This window comes from Schistocerca serialis, chromosome 2 (assembly GCF_023864345.2).
Source record: "Schistocerca serialis cubense isolate TAMUIC-IGC-003099 chromosome 2, iqSchSeri2.2, whole genome shotgun sequence".
Lineage (NCBI taxonomy): Eukaryota > Metazoa > Arthropoda > Insecta > Orthoptera > Acrididae > Schistocerca > Schistocerca serialis.
Window position 1 is genome coordinate 1,147,194,659 of NC_064639.1, and position 27,700 is coordinate 1,147,222,358.

The 27,700-nt window shown below is 45.0% G+C and overlaps 1 protein-coding gene across 1 annotated transcript in view; it reads left to right on the top strand.

Moving 5' to 3' along the window:
* The first annotated feature begins 825 nt into the window (after window positions 1-825).
* Window positions 826-27,700, top strand: part of LOC126456676 (uncharacterized) — a 75,785-nt gene continuing 48,910 nt past the window's right edge. The window contains exons 1-2 of the mRNA XM_050092418.1: window positions 826-1,226; window positions 1,374-1,470. Coding sequence (XP_049948375.1) covers window positions 826-1,226; window positions 1,374-1,470 — 498 coding nt within the window. The remainder of the gene's footprint in view (window positions 1,227-1,373; window positions 1,471-27,700) is intronic.

Sequence of the window (27,700 nt, forward strand, 5' to 3'; positions counted from 1 at the left end):
CGCGGATGCTGATGCCGCCGGCCTTGTCCACCGAGATGGGGGAGCGGTGCGTATGTGTGCTCCTCCGCGACTTGTACCGCGCAGGAGTTGCGACGAGCCACGTGCCGACAGGTCCGGCGTGTCTCGCGCGGTGCGCGTCCGCGTAATTACGTCGGCCGCTGCCGACTGAGAGAGATCTCGATCGCGCTGTCGGTCCGCCTCAGGAGCGGCGCCGGAGAGAGGGAAGGAGCGAGCCGGTAAGAGAGAGAGAGAGAGAGAGGGAGGGGGGGAGGGAGACGGAGAGAGCCAGCAGGCAGCCGGCGCGTGCCGCGAAGTGTGTCGCTCAGTAGCGCCGCGACGGTCGCAAGCTGCGCACGCGACCGCAACACGTCCTCCGCCTTCTTGCCAGTCGCCGGGCTCCGCTCCGCCACCTGCTGAAAACTGCGCCGCCAGGACAGCGAGCTGCGCAGGACTCTCTGATGACTACCTGCCTGAGGAGGCCTGGCACTTTCTTGTTTACTAGTGTCGAGCGTGAAAGCGCCGCAATAGCGGGGTGCTCTCGATAACTGGCTGAGGGGTTAGGGTGAAAAACAGGAGAACTGACAAGTAGCTCTCTTAGCATTAGCTTCAGTGCCACGTGACCGTGCTACGAGTGTTATAGATTTTGCTAATGAACAGTAAGCCTAAGGTAGCTGACGTAACTAGGCTATTGTGATTGACTTACCGATGTTGTAGTGATCTGTTACCACGGTTATGGTTCAGACTCTCGGTGTCTTGTAACGACACGAGATAAAAATGATGTTTTCTCAGCTTTGGATCGTAAGGCGATAGCCGGACAGTGCGACAATGACGCTCCCTGAAAAAGACATTCTCGGCAAAATGATGAAGTGCGTGACGCCCTCCGCCAAGTCGGGGGCAGTGACAGGCAGCAATGACGCGTCCAAAGAGGGAACCCCGAAGAAGAAACCGCGGCAGCAGCTACCGCAACAGTACGAACAGCAGCAGCAGCCGCCGAAGAAAGCGCCCGACTCGAGCCTGCTGTCGACCGACATGCTGATCGTCAAGTCGCCACCCGACCAGAAGGGGACGGGGGCGGCGCCGGCGGCGGAGGACCCCGGGGGCGGCCCCTGGAGGCTGGTGTGCGCGCGGGCGCGCGCCTGCTGCCGTGGCCTGGACACGCGCACGGCGCTGGTGGTGCTGGGCGCGCTCCACGTGTCCCTGGGCATGCTGATGGCGGCGGCGGGCGCGCTGGGGGCGGCGCGCGGCGCGGCCGTGGCGGCGGCGGGGGCGGCGCTGTGGGGCGGCGGCGCCGCGGGGGCGGCGGGGGCGGCGGCGCTGTGGGCCGGGCTGCGCGGCCGCGGCGCGCGCGGCGCCGCCGCCTTCCTGGCGCTCAGCCTGTGCGCGCTCGCGCTCTCCAACCTGGTGGCCGTGCTGGCCGCCGTGGGGCTCGCGAGGGACGCCGCCCGCGCGCGCGACCTGCCGGACGCCAAGGTCAGTCGCCCGCTACCTGCTGCCCGCTGCTCCTCCTCTTTCCCAGCCTCCGGCAGCGCGCATTGCGCAATATCGCCTGCGCTGTGCCGCCTCGCGGCTAAACACTCACCTCATCCTGTCGTTTCAGTCAAGCCGCACATCGGAGACTTCAGTTGCAAACAAAAAACACTCAGCACTTAATGGCCATTGTTGTTGTTGTTGTTGTTGTGGTCTTCAGTTCTGAGACTGGTTTGATGCAGCTCTCCATGCTACTCTATCCTGAGCAAGCTTCTTCATCTCCCAGTACCTACTGCAGCCTACATCCTTCTGAATCTGCTTAGTGTATTCATCTCTTGGTCTCTCTCTACGATTTTTACCCTACACGCTGCCCTCCAATGCTAAATTTGTGATCCCTTGATGCCTCAGAACATGTCCTACCAACTGGTCCCTTCTTCTTGTCAAGTTGTGCCACAAACTCCTCTTCTCCCCAATTCTATTCAATACTTCCTCATTAGTTATGTGATCTACCCATCTAATCTTCAGCATTCTTCTGTGGCACCACATTTCGCTAGCTTCTATTCTCTTCTTGTCCAAACTATTTATCGTCCATGTTTCACTTCCATACATGGCTACACTCCACACAACTACTTTCAGAAACGACTTCCTCACACATCTATACTCGATGTTAACAAATTTCTCTTCTTCAGAAACGCTTTCCTTGCCATTGCCAGTCTACATATTATATCCTCTCTACTTCGACCATCATCAGTTATTTTGCTCCCCAAATGGCAAAACTCCTTTACTACTTTAAGTGTCTCATTTCCTAATCTAATTCCCTCAGCATCACCCTACTTAATTCGACTACATTCCATTATCCTCGTTTTGCTTTTGTTCATCTTCATGTTATATCCTCCTTTCAAGACACTGCCCATTCCGTTCAACTGCTTTTCCAAGTCCTTTGCTGTCTCTGACAGAATTACAATGTCATCGGCGAACCTCAAAGTTTTTATTTCTTCTCCATGGATTTTAATACCTACTACGAATTTTTCTTTTGTTTCGTTTACTGCTTGCTCAATATACAGATTGAATAACATCGGGGAGAGGCTACAACCCTGTCTCACTCCCTTCCCAACCACTGCTTCCCTCTCGTGTCCCTCGACTCCTATAACTACCATCTGCTTTCTGTACAAATTGTAAATAGTCTTTCGCTCCCTGTATCTTACCCCTGCTATCTTTAGAATTTGAAAGACATTATTCCAGCAACATTGTCAAAAGCTTTCTCTAAGTCTACAAATGCTAGAAACGTAGGTTTGCCTTTCCTTAATCTTTCTTCTAAGATAAGGCGTAAGGTCAGGATTGCCTCATGTGTTCCAACATTTCTGCGGAATCCAAACTGATCTTCCCCGAGGTCGGCTTCTACTAGTTTTTCCATTCTTCTGTAAAGAATTCGCGTTAGTATTTTGTAGCTGTGACTTATTAAACTGATAGTTCGGTAATTTTTACATCTGTCTACACCTGCTTTCTTTGGGATTGGAATTATTATATTCTTCTTGAAGTCTGAGGGTATTTCGCCTGTTTCATACATCTTCCTCACCAGATGGTAGAGTTTTGTCAGGACTGGCTCTCTCAAGGCCTTCAGTAGTTCAAATGGAATGTTGTCTACTCTGGTGGCCTTGTTTCGACTTAGGTCTTTCAGTGCTCTGTCAAACTCTTCACGCAGTATCGTATCTCCCATTTCATCTTCATCTACATCCTCTTCCATTTCTATAATGTTGTCCTCAAGTACATTGCCCTTATATAGACCCTCTATATACTCCTTCCACCTTTCTGCTTTCCCTTCTTTGCTTAGAACTGGGTTTCCATCTGAGCTCTTGATGTTCATGCAAGTGGGTCTCTTATCTCCAAAGGTCTCTTTAATTTTCCTGTAGGCAGTATCTGTCTTACCCCTAGTGACATAAACCTCTACATCCTTACATTTGTCCTTTAGCCATCCTTTCTTAGCCATTTTGCACTTCCTGTCGATCTCATTTTTGAGACGTTTGTATTCCTTTTTGCCTGCTTCATTTACTGCATTACAGATGTGTTACGAGTCGTAACACATCTGAAACTTGACGTCCACTGTTCAAAGTGCCGGCAATGCGAACGAGAGGTGATCGAAACGTGTTACCAATGGCACCCCATACCATCACTCCGGGTGATACGCCAGTATGGCAATCACGAATACACGCTTCCAATGGGCGTTCACCGTGATGCCGCCAAACACGGATGCGACCGTCATGATGTTGTAAACAGAACCTGGATTCATCCGAGAAAATGACGTTTTGCTATTCGTGCACCCAGGTTCGGCGTTGAGTACACCATCGCAGGCGCTCCTGTCTGTGATGCAGCGTCAGGGGTAACCGCAGACATGGTCTCCGAGTTGATAGTCCATGCTGCTGCAAACGTCGTCGAACCGTTCGTGCAGATGGTTGTTGTCTTGAAAACGTCCCCATATGTTCACTCAGGGATCGAGTCGTGGCTGCACGATCCGTTGCAGCCATGCGGATAAGATACCTGTCATCTCGACTGCTAGTGATACGAAGCCGTTGGGATCCAGCACGGCGTTCCGTATTACCCTCCTGAGCCCACCGATTCCATATTCTGCTAACAGTCATTGGATCTCTACCAGCGCGAGCAGCAATGTCGCGATACGATAAACCTAAATCGCGATAGGCTACAATCCGACGATTATAAAAGTCGGAAACGTGATGGTACGCATTTCTCTTCCTTACACGAGGCATCACAACAACGTTTCACCAGGCAACGCCGGTCAACTGCTGTTTGTGTATGAGAAATCGGTTGGAAACTTTCCTCGTGTCAGCACGTTGTAGCTGTCGCCACCGGCGCCAACCTTGTGTGAATGCTCTGAAAAGCTACACATTTGCATATCAAAGCATCTTCTCCCTGTCGGTTAAATTTCGCGTCTGTAGCACGTCATCTTCGTTGTGTAGCAATTTTAATGGCCAGTAGTGTAGATCTGATGATGCGTCTATACTAACGTGAAACCGGCAGTTGCGAATAAAGCATCTTCACACAGCTATGCGGCTTTGGGAAACATCTCATCGTTCTTGACTTTTCAGTTGCTGTAATTTTTTTGATAACATACTCAGACCAAATGAAACATATCTATCAGCGTACAGGATGTTCAGACAGTCGCACCCCTACACAGTGACCCCCCCTTCTCCCCCCCCCCCCCCTGCCCCTAAACCCATCTGGCCGCATCGCAGGTGTGTACTCGCGTATGCAAACGATCATAAAGATGCCGAATGCAGGAGATTGGCCCATTCATCTTGCACCTTTTGTTGCAATTCGGAAACCGTTGTTGGAGGCTCTCGAGAATGAGTTAGTTTCAGAGTCATCATGTTCCATACGAGTTCAATTAGCTAGAGGTCTGGCGATCTTGCTGACCAGGACAGTTGTAGTACGCCACGAACAGCACGTTGCGTCACAGCCGCCGTACGCACAGGTGCATTGTACTGCTGAACAAACACATCACCTTCCTATCGAAGAAGTGAGAGTAGCACGGAGATAACAGCCTTTGCAAGGTAGCGGGCACTGGTTACTTCACCCTGCAGCAACATCAGATGTGACCACAAGTTGTGACAAATTCTTCCCCATCTCCCTCACGACCAGCATCGCCACCTTCATATAGTCTAAGATAGATATGTCGTGGGCGATTGCACTCTGGAATAGACAGTTCACCAGGCCTAACCCATACAAGCGTACTTCCATCACTAGCATCTAGACCGAACCTACTCTCGTCACTGAAGACAACAGAGTGCTATTCCACCTCTTTGATGACACCAGAGTAGTCATGCTTGGCGGTGCCGTGCTGTCAGTGGTAGCCTGGCCAGAGACAGACATGTTGTTAATCGTGCTGCAAGATTTCAGTGGTCCCTGACAACACAGCAGGAGTAACATTTGCCCGGATTTCGTCCCTGGATGACGTTTGATCGGCCATCGCTTCTTGCAGCATTAACCTGGTCCACATACTACTCCATAACCTGGTCCACAGACAACTGCTGAAAACAACGACACAACATCGATACATTTCGCCCAATACGTGCAGCAGTCCGGCGATACCTCCATCAGGACCATCAGGACACCTCCTCCAGGACCACGAATCAGCACGGTAAATGGCTGAAGTTGTTCAACAGGAGTACGTATTCGTTGGCGTGGCATGGTTGTACCCTCGAATGAATATTGCACACACTGTTCACCTGTAAACTCTGCACTGTTACTGCCTGCAGAGTCAAAATAGAGGGTGCCCAGACAGACTTCCTAAGCGCCATCTGACTGCCGTTGACCGTGACAAATCAATCGCTGACACAATAACCCCTCCGTATGCATTTATATATCCTAGTGCAACATAGTCATTGAAGGTGTTGCATTTCTTCTTCCGGCAGTATATAAGATTCTCATATCAGCTACATTCCCGCGTCTGTGGCCAAGATGCTAACGCACACTTATGCGGTGGCATTCAACGCGGGGTAAGCCTCGTGGTGGAAAATTTTCACTGCTAGTAACTGGTCGAAAAGGAGAGCAGAGGTGGTCTTTGCGCCAGTGTCCCGCACTAAATTCCAAACCTCTCCGCAGTGTCTCGTTAAGATGAGGGTAGGTGGGACTGCTGATGGCGATTCGTCATTCGGACGGGGACGAAAAGCTCGGCAGCTCTCCGGGTACTATTCGAAAGGATTAGGCTATGTACTGGTTCCGTGTTTCATCCTTTCCCAGCCGGCCGAAGTGGCCGTGCGGTTCTAGGCGCTGCAGTCTGGAACCGCGAGACCGCTACGGTCGCAGGTTCGAATCCTGCCCGGGCATGGATCATGGATGTGTGTGATGTCCTTAGGTTAGTTAGGTTTAACTAGTTCTAAGTTCTAGGGGACTAATGACCTCAGAAATTGAGTCCCATAGTGCTCAGAGCCATTTGAAGCCATCCTTTCCCTTTCCTTCATCCATAACAAGACAAATCCAACACTACAGTGTATAAACACTCATCACAATCCACACGACAGATATGCGGAAGACACTTCATAACAGATCGGAGGAAGACAATAGCAAACCACCTCCACTATGACCTTGTCTAGAATGGCGCGGCAGGATTCCTGCGTCTGCTTGCCTACGCTCGTTCCCTGACTTTGCCACTACTTTGACTCCGATAAGCCACATCAGGGGATGCTGAGGTACAACAAGTTGTAGTAGCGGGTGTATTTCATTTCGTTAATGCGCTTGATTGTCTGAAAATGTAGCTGGTAAAGGCTCTAGTGGCAGTTTAGTGTGAGAATAGCTTTGGTGCTCTAAAGGAAGACACCCTCTTCTGTTGTGTTCCATTACTTGCAGGAAATGTAGGGCCAATAAGAATGCCGTTCTAGTTTTATTGTATTTCTTTTGATATCATATTTCAGTTTTTGCATTATACTGTCCCAATCCAATCAAACGATCATCTTCAAATCAATACGGCCACGAACTCTTTCACGATGGATTTGGTGTACTAAATCTCCTCGGTGCACTTGTCGCGTTAATTTTCTATAAATATCTGAACTTTCGACACTATATCACGACACAGGTGTCATGCACACGTCGAGCAATTCAGCGACTTGTAGTTATACTCAGAATGGTTCCTCCGGAAAGGGCCGAAGGATCAAACGGCCCATCCTGTATTTTCTGAGACGGCACTCCCTCTTGGTTCAATGGCTCGTGCTTGAACTCGCTGATAGACTCAGGTATTTGCTAAGTAAAGGGCCTAACTATTATGAAATATTTATTCCAAGCAAATGATTTATGCCATTGGAATTTTCTTAAATTATTTCCTAGTCTGCGCAGAGCTGCTTCTAGTGGTCCTGCTCCCCTGTTTCGACTAAGTAGTTTCGCTTCCTTATCGTTTCCTTTTTTTTTTGTGCTTTAAGTAGATTGTCCACCCGGTTGAAGAGGTCTCGTAAATCTTCCTTAAATTCAGTGACAAGGATTTTGTCATTTGCGAATCTTAATTGTGGTATTTGGTATCATTACAATTTTATCGCTGCTCTGAAATTTTGTTTCACGGCCTTGATTTCTGGTACGATATATGGTCGAGAAAAACAACATTGACGATAATCTGCGGACCAGCATTATACACTTTTTAACAAGAACTTGTCTTTCTTAATGATACACTTTTATTACTCAAACTTTTCTTTCAGATTTAACAGAAAAAACTGCACAGAGGCAGAAGGGCGATTACATTTTCACTTCTCCCTGGGTTGGTAAACAAGTACGGGATAGAAAATCTGCAGCTGTTTTTTGAAAGAAGCGTCATGGCATTCAGTTTGTTTACTTAGAGCACTCTGTATGTCCTTATTAGCCCTGGCATTCACTTCAAATGTTTCAAGGAAAAATTATGAAGTGAATGATCTGCTATAGCGGCTATGATACCGGACTCCAATTCGAGAGTAAAAGTGCTCAAATTCCAGTCCGATTACATTTTGATATCACTCCGTTTCCCAAAATCAATTTCTGCGAATTCTTAATGGAGTACGGCAAATAATTATTCTCAGAATTGTCCATTCAGACGTTGTTCCTAGTTTAGTCACCTCAATGTCTATGGAACGCTTAACTTCAAACCTCCAACGTGCTTTTTTTTTTTTTTAAATCATCGAGACCGTAAACAGAGATGCTTCTCGTCCTATAGATGGCCGCAGCGTAACATATGCATCTGTAGGTTACACTTGTGCGCCGGAACTCATCTCTGATCAAATTTCAGCATTACTTGGTTTATGCGTGTGTGTGTGTGTGTGTGTGTGTGTGTGTGTGTGTGTGTGTGTGCGCGCGCGCGCGCGCGCGCGTGTAGTGTGCGCTGAAGAGACCATCCTTGATGACTTATTCTTCTAGGATGGAACGTAAGGATAAAAAGAGAACACTTTATTTATTACACATTCTGCTAGGCTTGGGAACTCAATGGGTCCTTTAGCCTGCTGTCTTTGGCTATGTCTATCTCCTGTGGAGGGTGAGACGTGTCTAGGTTGTTACGGGTGACTGCTTCCTCGTGTTATGACAGATCGCCTATGGGGGATGAAACGTCATTGACTTCGGTACTCGATACTTGTGCCATCTTGCAGGGTTAACTGTTCCTACCAATCCTAATTGTCGAACTTCGTCCCTAGGGGCCTCGATTTTGTCAAAAACTCGTAGAGCCTTGTCATGGACCTTCCCTTGTATAGTGGTCTCGAGGAGTGCGGTGCGGATATCGACGTTTCTTGTCCACCATGGAGCTCCTGTGATCCATCGGTAGCAGGTGTTTTGCAGCGCTTGGAGTTTGTTGTAGTTGGAGACACATGTAGTTCCCCACGAGGTGGAGCCATATAACATTTTGGGTTCCACCGTTGCCTTATACAATTGGAGTTTAGTCTTAGGGTTGAGATCCTTACTCTTCAGTAACGGAATCAATGACCTGGCCGTCTTCTGGGCTCCCGTCTTCTTGCCGTCAATATGCTTCGTAAAGAGCAATTTTTTGTCAAAGTAGACACCGAGGTACTTCACTCCCGGCGACTATGGGATAAATTGATCAGATATTTGGAGTCTGTCGTTCAGAACTGGTTTCCTCCGTGTGAACATAACGGCTGCCGTCTTCGTCGGGTTGATCGTTATCTTATTTTGCAGCGCCCAGCGTTTCATTACAGCACGTTGCCGTTGCATCCTAGCGATTAGCTGGTCCAAGTGTCCTCCAGTCGTCAGAAAGGCCGTATCGTCCGCATCAAAACTCGCCGTAACAAGGGGGACTGTTGGGATGTCATTTATATACAGGGTGCTACAAAAAGGTACGGCCAGACTTTCAGGAAACATTCCTCACACACAAATAAAGAAAAGATGTTATGTGGACTTGTGTCCGGAAACGCTTAATTTCCATGTTAGAGCTCATTTTAGTTTCGTCAGTTTGTACTGTACTTCCTCGATTCACCGCCAGTTGGCTCAATTGAAGGAAGGTAATGGTGACTTCGGTGCTTGTGTTGACATGCGACTCATTGCTCTAGAGTACTAGCATCAAGCACATCAGTACGTAGCATCAACAGGTTAGTGTTCATCACGAACGTGGTTTTGCAGTCAGTGCAATCTTTACAAATGCGGAGTTGGCAGATGCCCATTTGATGTATGGATTAGCACGGGGCAATAGCCGTGGCGCGGTACGTTTGTATCGAGACAGATTTCCAGAACGAAGGTGTCCCGACAGGAAGACATTCGAAGCAATTGATCGGCGTCTTAGGGAGCACGGAACACTCCAGCCTATGACTCGCGACTAGGTAAGACCTAGAACGACGAGGACACCTGCAATGGACGAGGCAATTCTTCGTGCAGTTGACGATAACCCTGTCAGCGTCAGAGAAGTTGCTGTTGTACAAGGTAACGTTGACCACGTCACTGTATGGAGAGCGCTACGGGAGAACCAGTTGATTCCGTACCGTGTACAGCGTGTGTAGGCACTATCAGCAGCTGATTGGCCTCCACGGGTACACTTCTGCGAATGGTTCATCCAACAATGTGTCAATCCTCATTTCAGTGCAAATGTTCTCTTTACGGATGAGGCTTCATTCCAAAGTGATCAAATTGTAAATTTTCACAATCAACATGTGTGGGCTGACGAGAATCATCACGCAGTTGTGCAATCACGTCATCAACACAGATTTTCTGTGAACTTTGGGCAGGCATTGTTGGTGATGTCTTGATTGCGTCCCATGCTCTTCCACCTACGCTCAATGGAGCACGTTATCATGATTTCATACGGTATACTCTACCTGTGCTGCTAGAAGAAGTGCCTTTACAAGTACGACACAACATGTGGTTCATGCACAATGGAGCTCCTGCACATTTCAGTCGAAGTGTTCGTACGCTTCTCAACAACAGATTCGGTGACCGATGGATTGGTAGAGGCGGACCAATTCCATGGCCTCCAAGCTCTCCTGACCTCAACCCTCTTGACTTTGATTTATGAGGGCATTTGAAAGCTCTTGTCTACGCAACCGCGGTACCAAATGTAGAGACTCTTCGTGCTCGTATTGTGGACGGTTGTGATACAGTACGCCATTCTCCAGGGCTGCATCAGCGCATCAGGGATTCCATGCGACAGAGGATGGATGCATGCATCCTCGGTAACGGAGGACATTTTGAAGATTTCCTGTAACAAAGTGTTTGAAGTCACGCTGGTACGTTCTGTTGCTGTGTGTTTCTATTCCATGATTAATGTGATTTGAAGAGAAGTAGTAAAATGAGCTCTAACATGGAAAGTAAGCGTTTACGGACACATGTCCACATAACATATTTTCTTTCTTTGTGTGTGAGGAATGTTTCCTGAAAGTTTGGCCGTACCTTTTTGTAACACCCTGTATAAGTTGAAAAGGAGAGGCGAAATGACGGAGCCCTACGGAATTCCTGCGAAGATCAGTTTCATTTCGGAGTTGTCATCGTCGACTCGGACATACAGTTTCCTGTCCTGCAGAAAGTTGTCAATCAGTCCAATATTAACAATCCGCAATAGGGGTAGTGCGATGTAGTTGCATTACTTGGTGGTAAAACCGCGAGCGAGAGATCCCGTGAGGCGAAGCCAGAGGCCGCGTCGGCAGGTAGAGCGACGGCAGCGCGCCGCTGTGGAATGAACCAGAAGGTGCGCCGGAGCCGCGTCTGCGTCCTTCCGCCGCGGCAGACACCGACTGCGGCCGTAGAAAGTTGCGCGGCGGCTTTCCACACGACCACCGGCCGGCTGCTTATCGCCGAGACGCGAACGGACTCATCGATTTCTATGGCTCTCTTCGAATCGACTCACTCCCGCTGGTAGGCAAAGGGACGATTAGAGTATCCATAAACTCGTACACGGTATGGACAAAAAATATGGAAACACCACAAAACACAACTATTACCTGTAAACTGAAGGTGGAGTGCGGAGAAAGGAAAGGGAAGGGAATACTGGTGTGAGCTGTATCGTGACATTACGCGGAATCAGTGGCGACGGGGGAAAATGTGTGCCGGACTGCCGGCCGGAGTGGCCTAGCGGTTCTAGGCGCTACAGTCCGGAACCGCGCGATCGCTACGATCGCAGGTTCGAATCCTGCCTCGGGCGTGGATGTGTGTGATGTCCTTAGGTCAGTTAGGTTTAAGTAGTTCAAAGTTCTAGGGGTCTGATGACCTCAGAACCGTTTGAACCTTTTTTTTGGTGTGTGTGTGCCGGACCGGGATTCGAACCAGCGTTTTTCTGCTAATTAGGCAGGTGTGCTAACCACTGCGCCACTCAGGCCGCAGTCTTTACTGCAACTGCGCGGATTGTCTCGGCCGATCCACAATCCCACCGTGCGCCACCTATCCGCAGTCACTATCCTTTCGCTTCATGGTCGCTACTCTGAGGTTACCGCACTGAAAAAGGTTGTTCCGTTGCCCATTTAGGCGAAACACTTACATAAACGCGTGGTCAGTACGCATTCATATAACTGTTTCGCGTAGACGGGCAAATGGATCCACCTTCTCCAGTGAAGATCTTCAACCATAGATACTAGTAGACTGGCCTTGCTGGGCAGAAGCTATAGGGCTGGCGTGGCTCCAACATAAACCACGTGACTGTTGGCAAAACGTGGCGGGATTTCAAATCAGCGGTCTGCCATCCTATGTTTGTGTCGTATTTTCCCCACATTTCTCAATTGACTGCCAAACGCTTCCAACAAAAATTACCTTTTTATTTGTGAAAAATTATGCCAGAACTACATTTGACCTGGATTTGTTCACAGTGGCATTTATAAAATCTAACAAATGCATCGAACGCCACTCTGGTGGGCAGGGGGACGAAATTACTATAAACTATCAATTAAGGTACAATGTCGTTAAAATTCTTTTAAACGGTGAGAGTGGGCTCGTGTCAAAACTTTAAACATTGGATTCGCCGCGTTTTGAGCTCTAGTCACTTATAAAAGAAAGTGGGATATGGGAATTATGTCAACTATAGGTGCCAAAATTGTCGACTTTAGAGCGGGTCCAATTTAGAGTATCAATTTTAGGTGCACAGCAAAGGTTCAGTTCCCACTATTTTCACAAAAGTTTAAACTAACAGTTTAAAAAATTGATATTTTAGATGAAAGATGAGACTTTGAAGTTTCAGAAATTAATTTTGGAGCCTAGGTTTAAAAATGACAGACTCTGTAAATATAAACTGTACATATATATTGTAAATAATAACTATCCTATAAAAACACTTCGCGGAGTGCTTCGAGCAAAGGCGCGTATGTGCAAATAGCTTAAAGTTTTTCCGTTTCAGGGCGTGTATCCAAAGCTGCCTTCGGTTTTCATCGTTAGGGAACCTATGAGTAGGAACGAGAAACAATTATACTTACTTCTGTAACCGAATTATCACAGATACTTTCCAAAATGTAATATGAGTCTGACTTAACAGGCATCACTTTCAACACTTTAACTTACGTGATACTCCACTTCAAGAGTAAAAAACATATGAAATTCACTTCAGCAGATTTCAATAAACGCATCTCCACTATCATAGAAACACTTACACGTGAAATGTAATGCCATTTCCCCCGACAAAACGCAGAGTACAGCCATAAGCGCAACACGAAACAACCATGTTTTGCCAACATTCACGTGACTTCAGCCCAGAGATGTTGGAGCCACGAAAATGACGTCAGGGCCAGTCTGTTATATTTATGGTCGAAGGTGAGGATGCACAAGCACGTCCGAACTCCTGCGCCACCTGCAGGATGCATAGATCTGCCGGTTTCTATCGAGAACCGTCTCGATTTGCACTCTCAATTATATCAAAAATAATTAGGGTGGAAGATTGAAGTTAAACGTTCCATAGAAGTCGAGATAGTTAAAGAGGGAACAGCATCTGAATGGAAAAGTCTTCAGTTATCTGCCGTACTCCATTAAGAATTCGCAGAAACTGATTTAGCGAGCGCGAAGGAAATGGACAGGAACTGCAGGTGGGTGGCGCTCGGTGAGATTGTGGGTCGGCCGAGATAGTCCGCCCAATAGTGGTAAAGACCGTGTCCCGGGTGGCACAGTAGTTAAGGCACCTGCCTAGTAAGCAGGAGATCCCACGTTCGAATCCACATCCGGCACACATTTTCACCCGTGGCCGCTGATTCTGCGTGATCTCCCGATATAGCTAACATCAGTATTCCCTTTCCTTTCCTGCCTCTCCCTCCCCCTTCCACCTTATACACGCACATCAAAAAACGTTTTGCATCTCCTCGTTCCGGAACCTGTACAGCAAATTGAGATCAATATAAACATCATTTCCGCCCCTTTTATTGTTCATGAAAACCATACATTGCATGTTCTACCACCATACAGCGACACCAGCAGAGGTGGTGGTCCCGAGTGCTGTACACACCGGTATCTCTAATACACAGTAGCACGTCCTCTTGCATTGACGCATGCCTGTATTCGTCGTGGCATACTATGCACAAGTTCATCAAGGCACTGTAGGTCCAGATGGTCCCACTCCTCAGCGGCGATTCGGCGTAGATCCCTCAGAGGTTGGTGGGACGCGTCGTCCATGAACAGCACTTTTCAGTCTATCCCAGGCATGTTCGGTAGGTTTCATGTGTGGGGAACATGCTGGGCACTTTAGTCGAGCGATGTCGTTAGTGTGAAGGAAGTCATTCACAAGATGTGCACGATGAGGGCGCGAATTGTTGTCCATGAAGATGTAGGCCTCGCCAATATGCCGATACGGAGTCTTCTATGACCACCATCGGTGAACGTCGGCCACACATAATGCCACCCCAAAACATCAGGGAACCTCCACCTTGATGCACTGGTACCTCCACATTGCTGCACTCGCTGGACAATGTGTTTAAGTCTAAGGCGTTCAGCCTGAACGGGTTGCCTCCAAACACGTCTCCAATTATTGTCTGGTTGAAGACATATGCGACACTCATCGGTGAAGAGAACTCGATGCCAATCCTGAGCGGTCCATTCGGCATGTTGTTGGGCCCATCTGTACCGCGCTGCACGATGTCGTGGTTGCATAGATGGACCTCGCCATGGATGTCGGGAGTGAAGCTGCGCATCATGCAGCCTATTGTGCACAGTTTGAGTCGTAACACGACGTCCCTTGGCTGCACGAAAAGCATTCAACATGGTGGCGTTGCTGTCGAGGTTCCTCCGAGCCATAATCCGTAGGTAGTGGACATCCACTGCTCTAGTAGCCCTTGGACAGCCTGAGCGAGGCCTGTCGTCGGCAGTTCCTGTCTCTCTGTATCTCTCCCATGTCCGAATAACATTGCTTTTGTTCATTCCGAGACGCCTGGACACTTCCTTTGTTGAGAGCCCTTCCTGGCAAAAAGTAACAATGCGGACACGATCGAAATGCGGTATTGAACTTCTAGGCATGGTTGAACTACAGACAACACTAGCTGTGTACCTCCTTCCTGGTAGAAAGACTGGAAGTGATCGGCTGTCGGACCCCCTCCGTTGGGCTGGTTTAGTGATATCTCTGAAGACTGAAAGGGACTGTGTCTCTGATACAATTTCCACAATCAACGTCTACCTTCAGGAGTTCTGGGAACATTCATACAACCGTTACCATTCCTAATACGATGTAAGAAAACTGTTGGCATTCAAAATATCATCGACTAAGCTAAGAATAGATAAATACAGGTTCTGTATGGGTTTCAAGCCTATCTTGTACCATTCTTCCTTCAATGTAGTGGCAAGTTCATGCAACGAAGTTGAAAGTGAATTGCGATCAAGCACTCTTGCCTCCAATGTACGCCACAAAGGCTCAGTAATATTGTGACATAGTGACTTTGGCGGCCAGGTGAAGTGCGACGTTTCACCCGCGTGCTCGCAAAACCAGTCGTGGGCGGTGCGAGCAGTGTGAAAAGGGGCGCTGTCGTCTCTGAAGACAGTATCACTATTGAACAACAGACTGGGGAACAAGCATTGCACAATAGAATGGAAGTGATCAGCCAAAATGTTAATGTAATTCTTTCAGTATACCCATGGAACGAAAGCAACAGTTATCCATCCATTGCCTAAACCAGAAGACGTAGAACTTTTCATTAAAGAGAAATTAAACCTCGCGCCACAAAACAAAGTAGGTCCATTTATAAGAACAAATTGAGCAGTTTTACCTACTCCCCTTACTTCGTTCTTTTTCCCCTTAGCAGAAGATGTCGAAGCACCAAGAGTGCCGTCCACATTTACAAGTGTTTTGTAGACAAGCAATCGCCGGCGACGACGATAACAACGTCTACGAACCATTGTAGGAAGCAGTGCCTCAGTGGCTATTCACTCACACAAGAGTGAATGCGCTAGACAGGACAGTGTGCTCCTTATATAGCATCAGTCCTGGCGCACGCAGCGTATGTGGACGTCTGGGCGCCCATTGATAAAGCGCCTTATCATCTGCAGTTGCGCAATCGCCAACTTGATTTTATCCCGCTGCGAGCCTAGTAATACTAGGGCTCGCAGCTCCATGCGCTCTCTCTCGCACACTCAAGGTCACGCGCCACTTGGTCACGTGACATACTGCGCTGCCATCTATTGAGAACCCAGAGAACCCAGAGAGCATCCCAGGGTGCCCCAGAGAGCTACAACACCAAGAAGTGTACCACGAAATGGCTGCCCAAATCATCACCAAATCCCCGCCGTGTTTCACCCTTGGTACGTAAATTCGGCCAGAATCTAGAAACAGTGTGAAAAATGACTCATCCGATCAAATGACATTGTTCCATATTCCGGACTTTATGGCTTCGGCACCACGTTTTCGTCTTACGGGTATTTGCATCACTGATGTGTGCTTTTGGAATCCCAACTTGCGTCGCAGTTTCCAACTTATGGGGGTTATTTGCTGCTGACAGGGTTCGCGAGTGCGACATTCAGTTCTGCAGTGACTTTTGCAGCAATCGTCCTCTTAATTTTCGTCAAAATCCTCTTCAGTCACGATCGGTCAACACGCTCTTTCGTCCGCGTTTGGTTTAGCGGATAATGTTTTCCCGCTTTCCCTGTACGTGGTATAAATTTTCGGAAAGGTAACCCTTGAAATATCCAACACTTCGGCTACCTTAGCTGTGGAAGCACCCACCATACGATCACTAACAGTTTCCCCACCTCAAAATTCCCTTATCTGCACCGTAATACACTCACAACTATATAGAATACTTTTCTGATGACGACTGACGTATTGATGACAGAGTACAGTTGCCGTTCGTGGGCAAATATAACAGCGCAGCCTGCAAGCTTGGGAAGCATCGCATTTACGTTCAAGCATGCGTTTCTCGTGGTCTTCACATATTTTTGTCCAACACCTGTAGCTCCACGTGAGGTAGAGTATAGATGGAAGCACTGCTTAACATTGAAATATTTGCATGATGTTTTAAAAAATTTTCAATGCTATTATTAAATAGAAGTTGAAACAGGAGGCTCGAAAACCTAAGAGAAATAGCGCTAAAGAACAGAGCCAAACGATACGTCCTCAACAGCTGCAAATGGCAGCAGTAAAAGTTATTTCCAACAATGTCTGAAGTAACAAGGTATTGGTGACGATCTTGAATCTGTATTAAAATTATGAAATTTTTTCGCAATCGGAGAATATGTCTGACGTTAGCTGCTTTAGGTATGAAGATAATTCCCATTGATGAAACATGAAAATTTGTGTCGGTCCATTGTAAGTAGGCTGTTTAGGTTTTCTTATTGGTAACGCCACGTAGCGCTCTGTATAATTTTTCTAAGGGGACGTTTCATACGTCGAATTATAAAAGACTGTGCTTAAACTGACACACAATATTTTTAGCGCAACCCAATCTGACTTTCAAAAATCCCTACAAAAGAATGGCCCTGACTAACATTAACCTATACGTTTCACAAATCACTTACCTCACAAAAATCTTCGTTACTCGAACTACTGCAATACAGCGAGTGCCACTACTGCCAGCTAAATAAAAGATTCAAACTACTGAAGGCACTAACTACTGATAGGCACAGTTAGCAAAAGAAAGATTTTGATAGAGAACATCAATGTATTTACCTTAATATTGTTCAAAAGTCATATTATATATATCAGTTCATGACATCCAGTCTACTGTCTCTGATGGACACACGTCCAGATCATCCGCTCTCAAAAATCCGCCATCTCACTTCCCCACATCCACCACTGCTGGCGGCTCACCTCCAACTGCGCAACGCTACGCGCTGTTAACATCCAGCTGCCCAACACTACAATGGCATACAACAATACAAACTAGCCACAGACTGCACACAGCACAGCCAGTGATTTTCATACAGAGCGCTACGTGGCGTTACCAATAAGAAAACCTTAACAGTCTACTTACACCATGCCAACCGAAAAATCCGCGTTCGATTCCCGGTCGGGCACAAAAATGTCTTGTGTCCCCAATAAGTAATGTCTTCATACCTAAAGCTGCTAATGTCAGAAATATTCCACAATTGCGAATAAATTTCAGTAATATAAGTGGTTAGTAACAATGTGTGTGTTAGGGATAGTTATTGGGTCGGTCCAGGAGTGGATGCAGAGGCAAATAATTTTAAACACACGCAATAATTATGCCCATAATTCTGGTTTACTAAACTTTAGTTCTGTAAATCTGTTTTTATTCTCACAGTTCGTTGGCACAAGCAAGTTCGTCGCAGATAATAACACAGAGAGGTGAGGCTAACTAGTAGCCTTCGAATACACCGAGTAAACTTTGCTTTACAGCTGGAACAGACTTGGGTCGTTATGGTGTCTTCTTATGTCGGCTCGGTGGTGGCGCCTTTCGCACGTCCTCCGACGGATGAATCTTCGAGCTGTCTTTGAGCCGGCAGCGGATTGGCGAGGCAGTAACATGAGTTACTGCCAACCTCTTGACTTTGACGGCCTGGCATAGTGTTGACAGAGCACGACACCACAATAGTTACAGCTAATATAGCCAGTGTTGAGTACCTTGCTTGTAGAATAAGCAATATAGAAGGGGAATAGAAACTTTAGGACCTGGATACAAGCGGAATGGCAGTATATGTCAAAGGAAAACGACATAGCTCTTGTAGCTCGAGCGAAAAACAAATGGAAATAAGCAAGACTGGATGTTCTACGTAGCAGAGGCAAAGAGACTAAAGTGATAAAGAGTTATACAAAAAGAAATGCGTCTTGCTAAATGAAAGGTTTTTGAGAAAACGTAGTACGAGAAATGAAAGTAATCGGCTACCTAGAAAGTATGATTGACGAGAATGGTCCAAGCAAGGGAGCTATTAGCAGCATATTGCCACAGGCGGGAAAACTTTCTCCAAATAAATATTGACACAGAACTAAGGAATATATTTCGCGAGCTATGCGTTTTAAGTATACAGTACATTACAGAAAACAAACGTGGAAGATGGTAAAACCGTAGCACTAACTGCAAGCTATTGGTATGTGGGAAATGAACTGTGCAGATAAAATGCCGTATAAAGTAACACTAGACAGAGTAAGCCGGAAGGTCGGCGCAGAACTCTTAAAGGAAGAAGACTCAGGTTAGAGGGACCTGTGTTGGAATATGCAGTAACAATTAGCTGCCACTGAAGAGAGAAATAGAAGGTAAAAATAAATGCTAGAATACTAAAAACGTCTGATCGAAGCTTTTTATGTTGCAGGATTGCTGTAATGATTTCTTCAAAATAAGAGGAAAAGTAAAACCAATCGACGTAAGTTCAAATGAAGCAGCTCAATGAATTACTGAGAATGTTACCGTTAGGAGAAATCATTTGGACTGATAAGCTATCTGGAGATGATTAAACGGGACAATCTCGACTAGGTCCGCTGAAATTTGACGTACCTCTTTTACTGCAGTATTTTGTACTTTCGGTTCCTCCAATATCCAGCACAAATATACTTGGTTGTAAGTACTGAAACTTCAACAGTAATATTTCGCAGTTAACTAAAAGTAACCAGCAGGTTGTGAGAGAAATTAATATATATTTACCTCTTTATTTAGCTTTATGGTGCATCATGTTCGATATCTATTTTGGCATTCTCTAAACCATATTCTGTTTTTATCAAAAAGTAATTTTCAAAGCAATTTCTTTAATTTTTACACAGAAAAAGCGATTTCACTTATTAAAGCCGAAAAATATCTGAATTCTCTATGTTTTGAGCTGTTCAGCGAATTAGGAAACATATCCCGCTCCCTTGAACAGTATTCTGATCTAATAAAAGCCAATACTTTTTTTGGAAAACACGAAAATATTCTATACATAGCTTCGAGACTACATTTTCATCACAATCAAGATTACACCACATTTATTTCAAAAAGCTACCCAAATTTACTGGATTTTCATTTGACAACCACACTTTATATTTGCGAAACAACCAGATGCATAGTTCCCGTCTGATTTAGAATTCATTTAGCATCAATTTTTCCAGCCTAATTAAATAACACGCCCTTCCAGTCGCAAACGCGGTAAAGTTAATCGAAAACATCAGGATCTCTACGAGAAGTTTTTCAACCTTGTTAATGTCAATTGAATATTGGATACATCTGGAAGTAGGAAGCTTCAGTTCCCCTCTAGACATGCTGTTTTGCATCTTCCGTGATCGTCCTACGTCGTTTCAGGCGAGTGCCAGAATACTTCGTCCAAAAGGGCGCTCTGATCATATCTGTCATACTGGTCTGCCCGAGACAACGCTGCACGTCTGTTTGATGTCGAACTCACGTTTGTATTCCTGCTGGAACTGCCTGTATACTCAACTACCTGCTAATTAAAAAGGCTTAACTAGAATGTTTAAAGATTTTCACTTCAGTAGACTGTTACGAAAACTTTTGGGATCAGCCAGAACTAGAGAAGCTACTTGAAAAGAGCAGACTACCGACTTGTTAATTCGAGAGTTTTGCTCTGGTACACTCACTGTTTTTACATCTGAGAGGTGAACAAAAGAAGATAAATAACTTTAACGTGTCGGCCTACATACTAGCATTGCTTACGATTCCTGATCCGTTTATGGTAGATAGATAGATGAGGATTTGAGCTCTTTCCCGACGTGTAAGTCCAGTAGGGTAACAATTTCGCCAAATAGTTCGGCAATCTCTCTGGAATTGTCAGTGGCAGTCACTGAAGTAAAAGGCACTTGTAGCGGAGTTACTGATATTAGAGAAATAACTCGAGACGCGTTCGCGCACAGATAGATGGACGCGTCACCACTCGTTGCTTCCAGCATCCTTAGAGCCGTGTGCATTCCTACTCTGTTGCAAAACATAACGCTCCCGTGGACCTTTACCTTGTTTCGCAGTGTGGTCTTTCGCTTCTCCTCCTAACCTCCGTCCAGAAAAGCACACGATACGATATCATCCAATTCGGTGATGAGATACCTAGTAATAATACTCCCTCAAGCTTTCTTTCGTATTTATTAGGATTCACTTGCTGACACCTTCTACGTGTGCCGAGGAGAAAATTAAGAAAATGTGCTGAATGTTTTTAAAGTTCTGCTCCTTGCCTCTTCTTCGGTTTAAATATTAGGTACTATTGACTTGCGCGACACTCACAGATATTTGCAGTTTTTATCATCTGGGTATAAATTTTTCATTGTCCATTATTTCCGGGTACAAACTTTGTCACAGAGTTCCCTTCTTGTTGTGTCGTTTCTAGTCATGTCTATTCTTAGACCGACTTTCAGTCTTCTAGGAAACCTCATTTTGTACCTAAATTCTATTTATTTTTTTCAAAGAACAAATCATTTTCACCAGCTGTTAGTTTAAGTTACTATTTTATTAAGCACCACTGGCTAGTTTCGAAGGAGTGTTCATCCTCAACAGCACGGACGTAGACACATCAGTCTCGTACGTAAGACACGAAAATAATATGCCATGCACATAATACATGTAGTCTGTGGATACTTCTTTAGAGGTCGAGTCCACTGGCGACCTTAGCATGGCGTGTGATTTTTGTTATATGCCTACGAGGATGATGTGTGTACTTCCATTTGTGCACTTGAGTATGAGTACTTGCTGGACACTAGCTGTTAGTGATTTAAAAAGTAGTCATTTAAGTTCACAACCTACTGAAATGCGTTGGGCTTTAAATTTATTGAGACTGGTGGCCACGCAGAAGAAGTAACCTTTTTGTTTGTTAGTAAAGGCCCAGTTAAAGTGAGAAAGAACGACAGCACATGTTAAACGTAATGGTCTAATGAGCACACACTATCGATCGAGAATAAACCAAATAAAGACAAAAGTAATGAGGAATAGCGGAAATGAGGTTATCAAAAAACTCAATATCAAAATTGAGGATCACGCAACAGGCGAAGTGAGGTAATTCTGTTATCTTGAGAACAATATTACAAATGACGAACGAGGTAAGAATAACATGAAAAAGAGAGTAGCACAGCCAAAGAGCACATTTCTAGCCGAAATAAGTCTGCTTATAACAAACAACGTAAGCTTGCAACACACCATGGTATGAAAGTGAAACATGAACTGTGGAAAACCGGTAAAAAAGATAGTCGAAGCATTCGAGATGTAGTGTTATAGAAGAATGTTGATAATTAGATAGACTAACAAGGTAAGAAACGAGGAGGTTTTCCACAGAATCGGCGAGGAGGTCACGTGGGAAACATTAAAAAGCAGGCTGGACAGGATGAGAGGATATGTGTTAAGACATCAGGAGTAACTTCACAGGAGAGGGCCACATGCAACAAGTCTGAAAACTGATGAAAACAAAGAAACATACTCCCATCCATAAGAGAGAATGTAGCATCAATCTGTTGAAATTTGTAATAATAATGTCTTTTGTCTTAAGTTACCGCTCATTGATCTTCACATGAAATGTCCCTAATTTATATTTGTTAAACGTCGCCCGTTACCTGCATTCATGATAACTGAAACATTTTATTTGTTCTATTGTTTCACTATTTACCTCATACTTTGATATTGTTTCTCGGGCGCTATGAAACCCATTGTTTTTCTTCGAGGGAATCTTGCTTCTTCTGTTCTTCGTATACCTCACGTTGAGTGTGATAATTTAACTGAAGGTCGGTTTCATTCGCAGTGAATAAAATTGTGTGTTCTGCATATGAACACGATCTCAGCATATTTCTGTTATCCAGATCATTCACTCACAAAATTTCTTTGGTTGTCATGGAATATTTCGTGTTTGTAAATCTTGAAAAGAACTGGTGATACACAACCTCTGTTAACCAATTTTCACAAATAATCCTCTGTGTCAGATGAAATCGATAGCGCTTCTCTGCAATGAATTTCCGAAATTGTTCCTGTATACGCTGCCAAAGCCTTTTTCGATGTTTACCAATAAAATGTACGTTTCTTTATTATATTCTCTGTATTTCTCAGAGAACAGTTGAATTGTTCAATGGTTGAGCGACACTGGCTAAAATTCCTTTATCTCTTACAAATGAACAGCTTCGTTGTGTTTTTGTAAATGATTATTAAGAACTCTTGGATATGCTTTACAGGCTGAATACAGATGGCAGCACCAGCACTAACAATTACAGAGCAACAAAATACCGGTTGCCTTCATTGTGAGACTGCTACAACGATTCAATTATCATTACTTCACATGCAAAAGGTGATGGTTTTTCACGCTTCGTGACCACTTACTTCACTGCTTGCCATCTATGAATGTTCCGGCACACATTTTCACTCGTAGCTGCCGATTCCGCACAAACTCCCGATGCAGCTGAAAACATTAGTTCCTTCCCTTTCCTATCATTTCTTGCCCCTCCACACGCCATTCACATAATACGTATTACAGCTACGGATTCGTCTGAAAGAACATACATCACGCAGTCATATAAATGTTCTCCACTTTTAATTATAGTTACGGCTTCTAACAATACCACCACTGCAAAGTAGGTTAGAAATCAGATTAATAATTTTGCTCACGCAGTATATGGTCGCTTTATCGGGCAACAACAAAGTTATTGACTGTGGATGGTATCGTCAGATTGGAAATAATGAAGTCACTGTAAAAAAAGTCATTAATTTTGGCACTTATCTTGAATGGATTCCCACGTAGATTTCGTCGAAGTTGTTATGGCTCATCTTGTTGATTCTAGCGTGATTCCACTTTGACTGCTAGAAGGTCCAGATCTGTATTTTAGCAATATTTGAAGACCTAACAAACGTGTTTTTCAGGAAATTCTTAATGATCAAACAATCCTAGATCAGACCAATGGTATGGTAGAAATAATTTTTGACTTGGTGTTCACGATCCACATTTTTATTAAACTTCTTGTAAATCCACATATACTTCTTCTTAATTGTCACATCATCAAGAAAACAGTTTTGTATCAATCTTCATATATTTAATCTCCACTTTAACCAAACACAAGACTTGACTGTTCTTTTACAAAGCGAAATAACAACTTAACTTCTGCAAAGTGAAACAAAGACTGCTCTGTGCGCATTCACGCCAAAACGGTTACAAGTAAGTCAAAGATTATGATAGTCTCACAGAAATGAATACACACAAGAACCATATCACTGTGTATATCGGAGTACCTAAACATTAATAAAACCAAATGTGAATATTGTCACAAAAATATGTCTGTTACTTCGCAGAAAAGTAATACGACATTACTGGTATCTAGAACTGGGATTGGAGTGCCGTAATGGTCACGTAAATAAAGAACCATTACAGGCTTAACCTTATGTTCAATTCTAACGATAAAGAAAATAAAAATAGAAGACATGTACCTAAACAGCTGCTTGCTCTTAAGAATCTTTTGTCTAGAACTGCGTCGGTCGACACGGAACACTAACAGCTTGGGATCAGAAAATATGCCACGATCTTTTGGAAGGAACCTATCACTCATTTGTAGAGATATTGGGGAAATTGGTAACCCTCGACTGCTCTTCCCGAAAAGGAGTCACCGAAGTTAAGATACCTTGAATACTGGAAAGAAAAACTGCTTATAGATGTGCATTTTTCTGGTGTTACTGGAGTAGCTAGCTGCTGAGGAATAACTGCAGTAAACATAAGATATGAAAAACGTCATGTTACATTTTCAACCATGTTGTGGATGTTATCGGTAGTACAGCTTAAGACATCGGTTCCAGAAAGTACTCTTCGAGCGAGCTGACATTACAGGCCGAACTACGGCCGAAGGTCTACCTTAATGGCACACGTTTTGTTCGGAGAACAAACTTCTACCGCTCGGGGGTTCAGCCTTTCACCCGCGCAACCTGACTCCGCTTACGTCACTTACGTCAGAGAGCAGAGGTTACCGCGGCAGGCGCTGTCTAGTCCTGCAGCTCGCAGGCCTGTGATAGGTACCACCATTTCCAATGTAAAACCACGCAAAAAACAACTCTCAATGTGCTCTTGCGGTTCGATGAGTCAACTTGAAGATCTAACCTCCGAAACGCGTCAGGAAATTAACAATAATAACAACTGACACATTGACTGAAATGTGTTCACTTACTTCTCTTATTCTTCTTCAACCTTCAGCCTTCTTCTTCCACTCCTGAACAAAGTCCTCCTCGAAAGATTTTCATGACGATCTTTGTTGGGCGGTCTTGATTCAGTTTCTTGACGCATGTCGCTGGCTGTCGTCTCTGTGTCTGTCAGAGGTCGTACTACACTTCTTTTTGTCTCCCTTGGACGCCACGTCGACAACCGCTCTTATCTCTTTGTTCTTGATCCTATCTCTCAGACTCACTCCAAGCATTGCTCTCTCTCTCTCTATTGTACTTTAACAGACCCAGAGTCGATTTACGTTGCTTTGTCGGGATTCGAGCCCATATGTTGTTACTGATCGAATACCTGTTTCATAAGCCGTCATTTTTAATTTTATGGCGATGGTCGGTTTACGGAGAATGTAACCAACTTTCCCGAATGCCATTCAGGTGAGATCAAATCATCGGGTGATCTCTGCTGTCTAGTTATCTATTCCAAAATGAATTTTATGTCCCAGATGAATGTACTAATGTACTACTTCCAGAGCATGGTTTATGATGGAGACTGTAACACTGACAGGACTAATGACTTTGGTTTCTTGAAGGTTGATTTTGAAGCCTACAGCGTGGGAAGCATATCTAAGTTCTCGGACCGCTGTGCACAGTTCGTACCGCTGCTTCAGATGAACACATCATCTGTATAGCGACGATGGTTGAGGCGTTTTCCATCTGTACTGATACCCTTCCCTCCCCTGGATAGATACTTGAAGACATCCCCGAGAGTGAAGGTAGGTAACAGGTGAGATTGTGTCTCCTTGTCTGACGTGTCTTCTCGCGGGAACCATTCCAGTGATCCAGTCTTCCTCCATTTTCACATGTAGAGTGGCATTCTCATAAACGCATCGGAGTAAGTTGGTTTATCTCTAGTCAATGCGAGCCCTGTTCATGGCTCCCAATGTTATCCAGGTTTCGATCGTGTCGAACCCGTTCCGATATTGTATGAGGGACATGTAATGTGGGATATTATACGGCATACATTTGTCTATCAGTGTGCATACTGCTCGGATATGCTCAATAGTGCTGAATCGTTTTTTGGATTCCGCCTGTTGGAAAGGCTTATAAAAGTCAAATTACTGACTCAGGCATTTCGTAATGATTTTTGTTAGAAGTTTGTAAATTATAGATAAAAAACTAATAAGCTTGTAATTCTCAGTGTTCGTGTTGTCATCTTTTTTGAAGAGAAGAATGAGTTCTGCTTTTTTCCATGACTCTGAAATCTCTCCTTCCTCGAGACATTTATGTAACAGAATTATGAGTGCTTCTTCGTCTCTCCTCCAACTTCAAGCATCTGGCACTTGATCTGGACTTCTCCTCTCGCCTTGCAATTCTTAAGTTGTTTCAGAGCCGTTTCCATTTCATTTTTATCGATGGGTTCCAATTCTTCCAAGCCCACGTTCATAACCAGTCCTGGAGACTTTGGTCTGACGGTGATTGACTGTAGAGCTTCCGGTGAAAGTCCTCGACAATTTTGCTATTTTGTTTCTTTCAGTGGAAACTTTACTTTAGCCATTCCGAATTTTGTGGATGATCAGCTTGCCTTTTGATTGACTGGAACGAAGGACCCCATTGTTCACATTGTTTCTGATGATCACTTCGACTACTCTTGTGTTTTACGTTCTCTGATCTCTTCTGAGCGCCTTCTATACGTTTTTTGTTGATTTCTCTGCATCTCAGTCTGCCTCAGTGTTCCTCCTTTCTTCTATAAGCTGTTCCGTTTTCAGGATGAATTTCGGATTTTTCCGTTTTTGGTGTGCACCGACTTTCTTTACTACTGTTCGAATATTGTTAGTGATTTCTGTCGAGAGTTCGTTCAGTTACGTTTTCTGTTCTAGGTTTATTGACTATGTATTAGCTGAACCCCTTCGTTTTCCATTTCAGCCCATGTATTGTAGACCGGTTCTTCCTTTCCATCATACGTTTCCTCTTGGGATGAATGTTAATGTGGATTCTGGCTCTAACTAGCCCTATGGTCTCTATTGGTACGGAAGCCATTTATGACTGACACGTCTGAGCACACTCCGTTGTTTGATGTGGGACTGTAATCTGTTTCATTCTTAACCATGCCTCCAGGGCTTCTCCAGGTTCACTTCATTTTCAGATTTTTATTATAAAATACGCTCTATGACCAAAAGAACGCAACACTACGAAGGAATTATCCCAATGTGGCGGAAATCAGTAGATGTGATATACATGTATAGAAAAACAAATGATTGTAATTTCAGAAAAATTGGAAGACTCATTCAAGAGAAAGTGCATCACGAATTGAACAAGCCAATAAATAGCGCATTGGTCCACCTACGGCTATTATGTAAGCAGTTATTCGCCTTGGGAGATACCCTCGCGAGGGATATCGTGCCAAATTCCGTCCAGTTGGCGCACTGGATCGTCAAAATCCCGAGCTGGTTCGAGGGCTCTGCCCATAATGCTGCCAACATTCTCAGTTGGTGGAAGATAAGGCGATCTTGCTGGCCAAGATAGAGTTTGGCAAGCACGAAGACAAACAGTAGAAACACTCGCTGTGTGCGGGCCGGCATTATCTTGCTGAAATGTAAGCCCTGGATGTCTTGCCATGAATGGCAACGACTCGGGGCGTAGAATATCGTCGATGGACTGCTGTACTGTAAGGATGTCACGGATGACAACCAAAGGAATTCTGCTTTGAAATGAAATGGCGTCCCAGACCATCACTCCTGTTTGTTGTGCCGTATGGCGGGCAACACTCAGTTTGGTATCCCACCACTGTTGGGGACTTCTTCAGACCACATCTTCATTGGTCATCGGGGCTCCGTTCGTAGCGG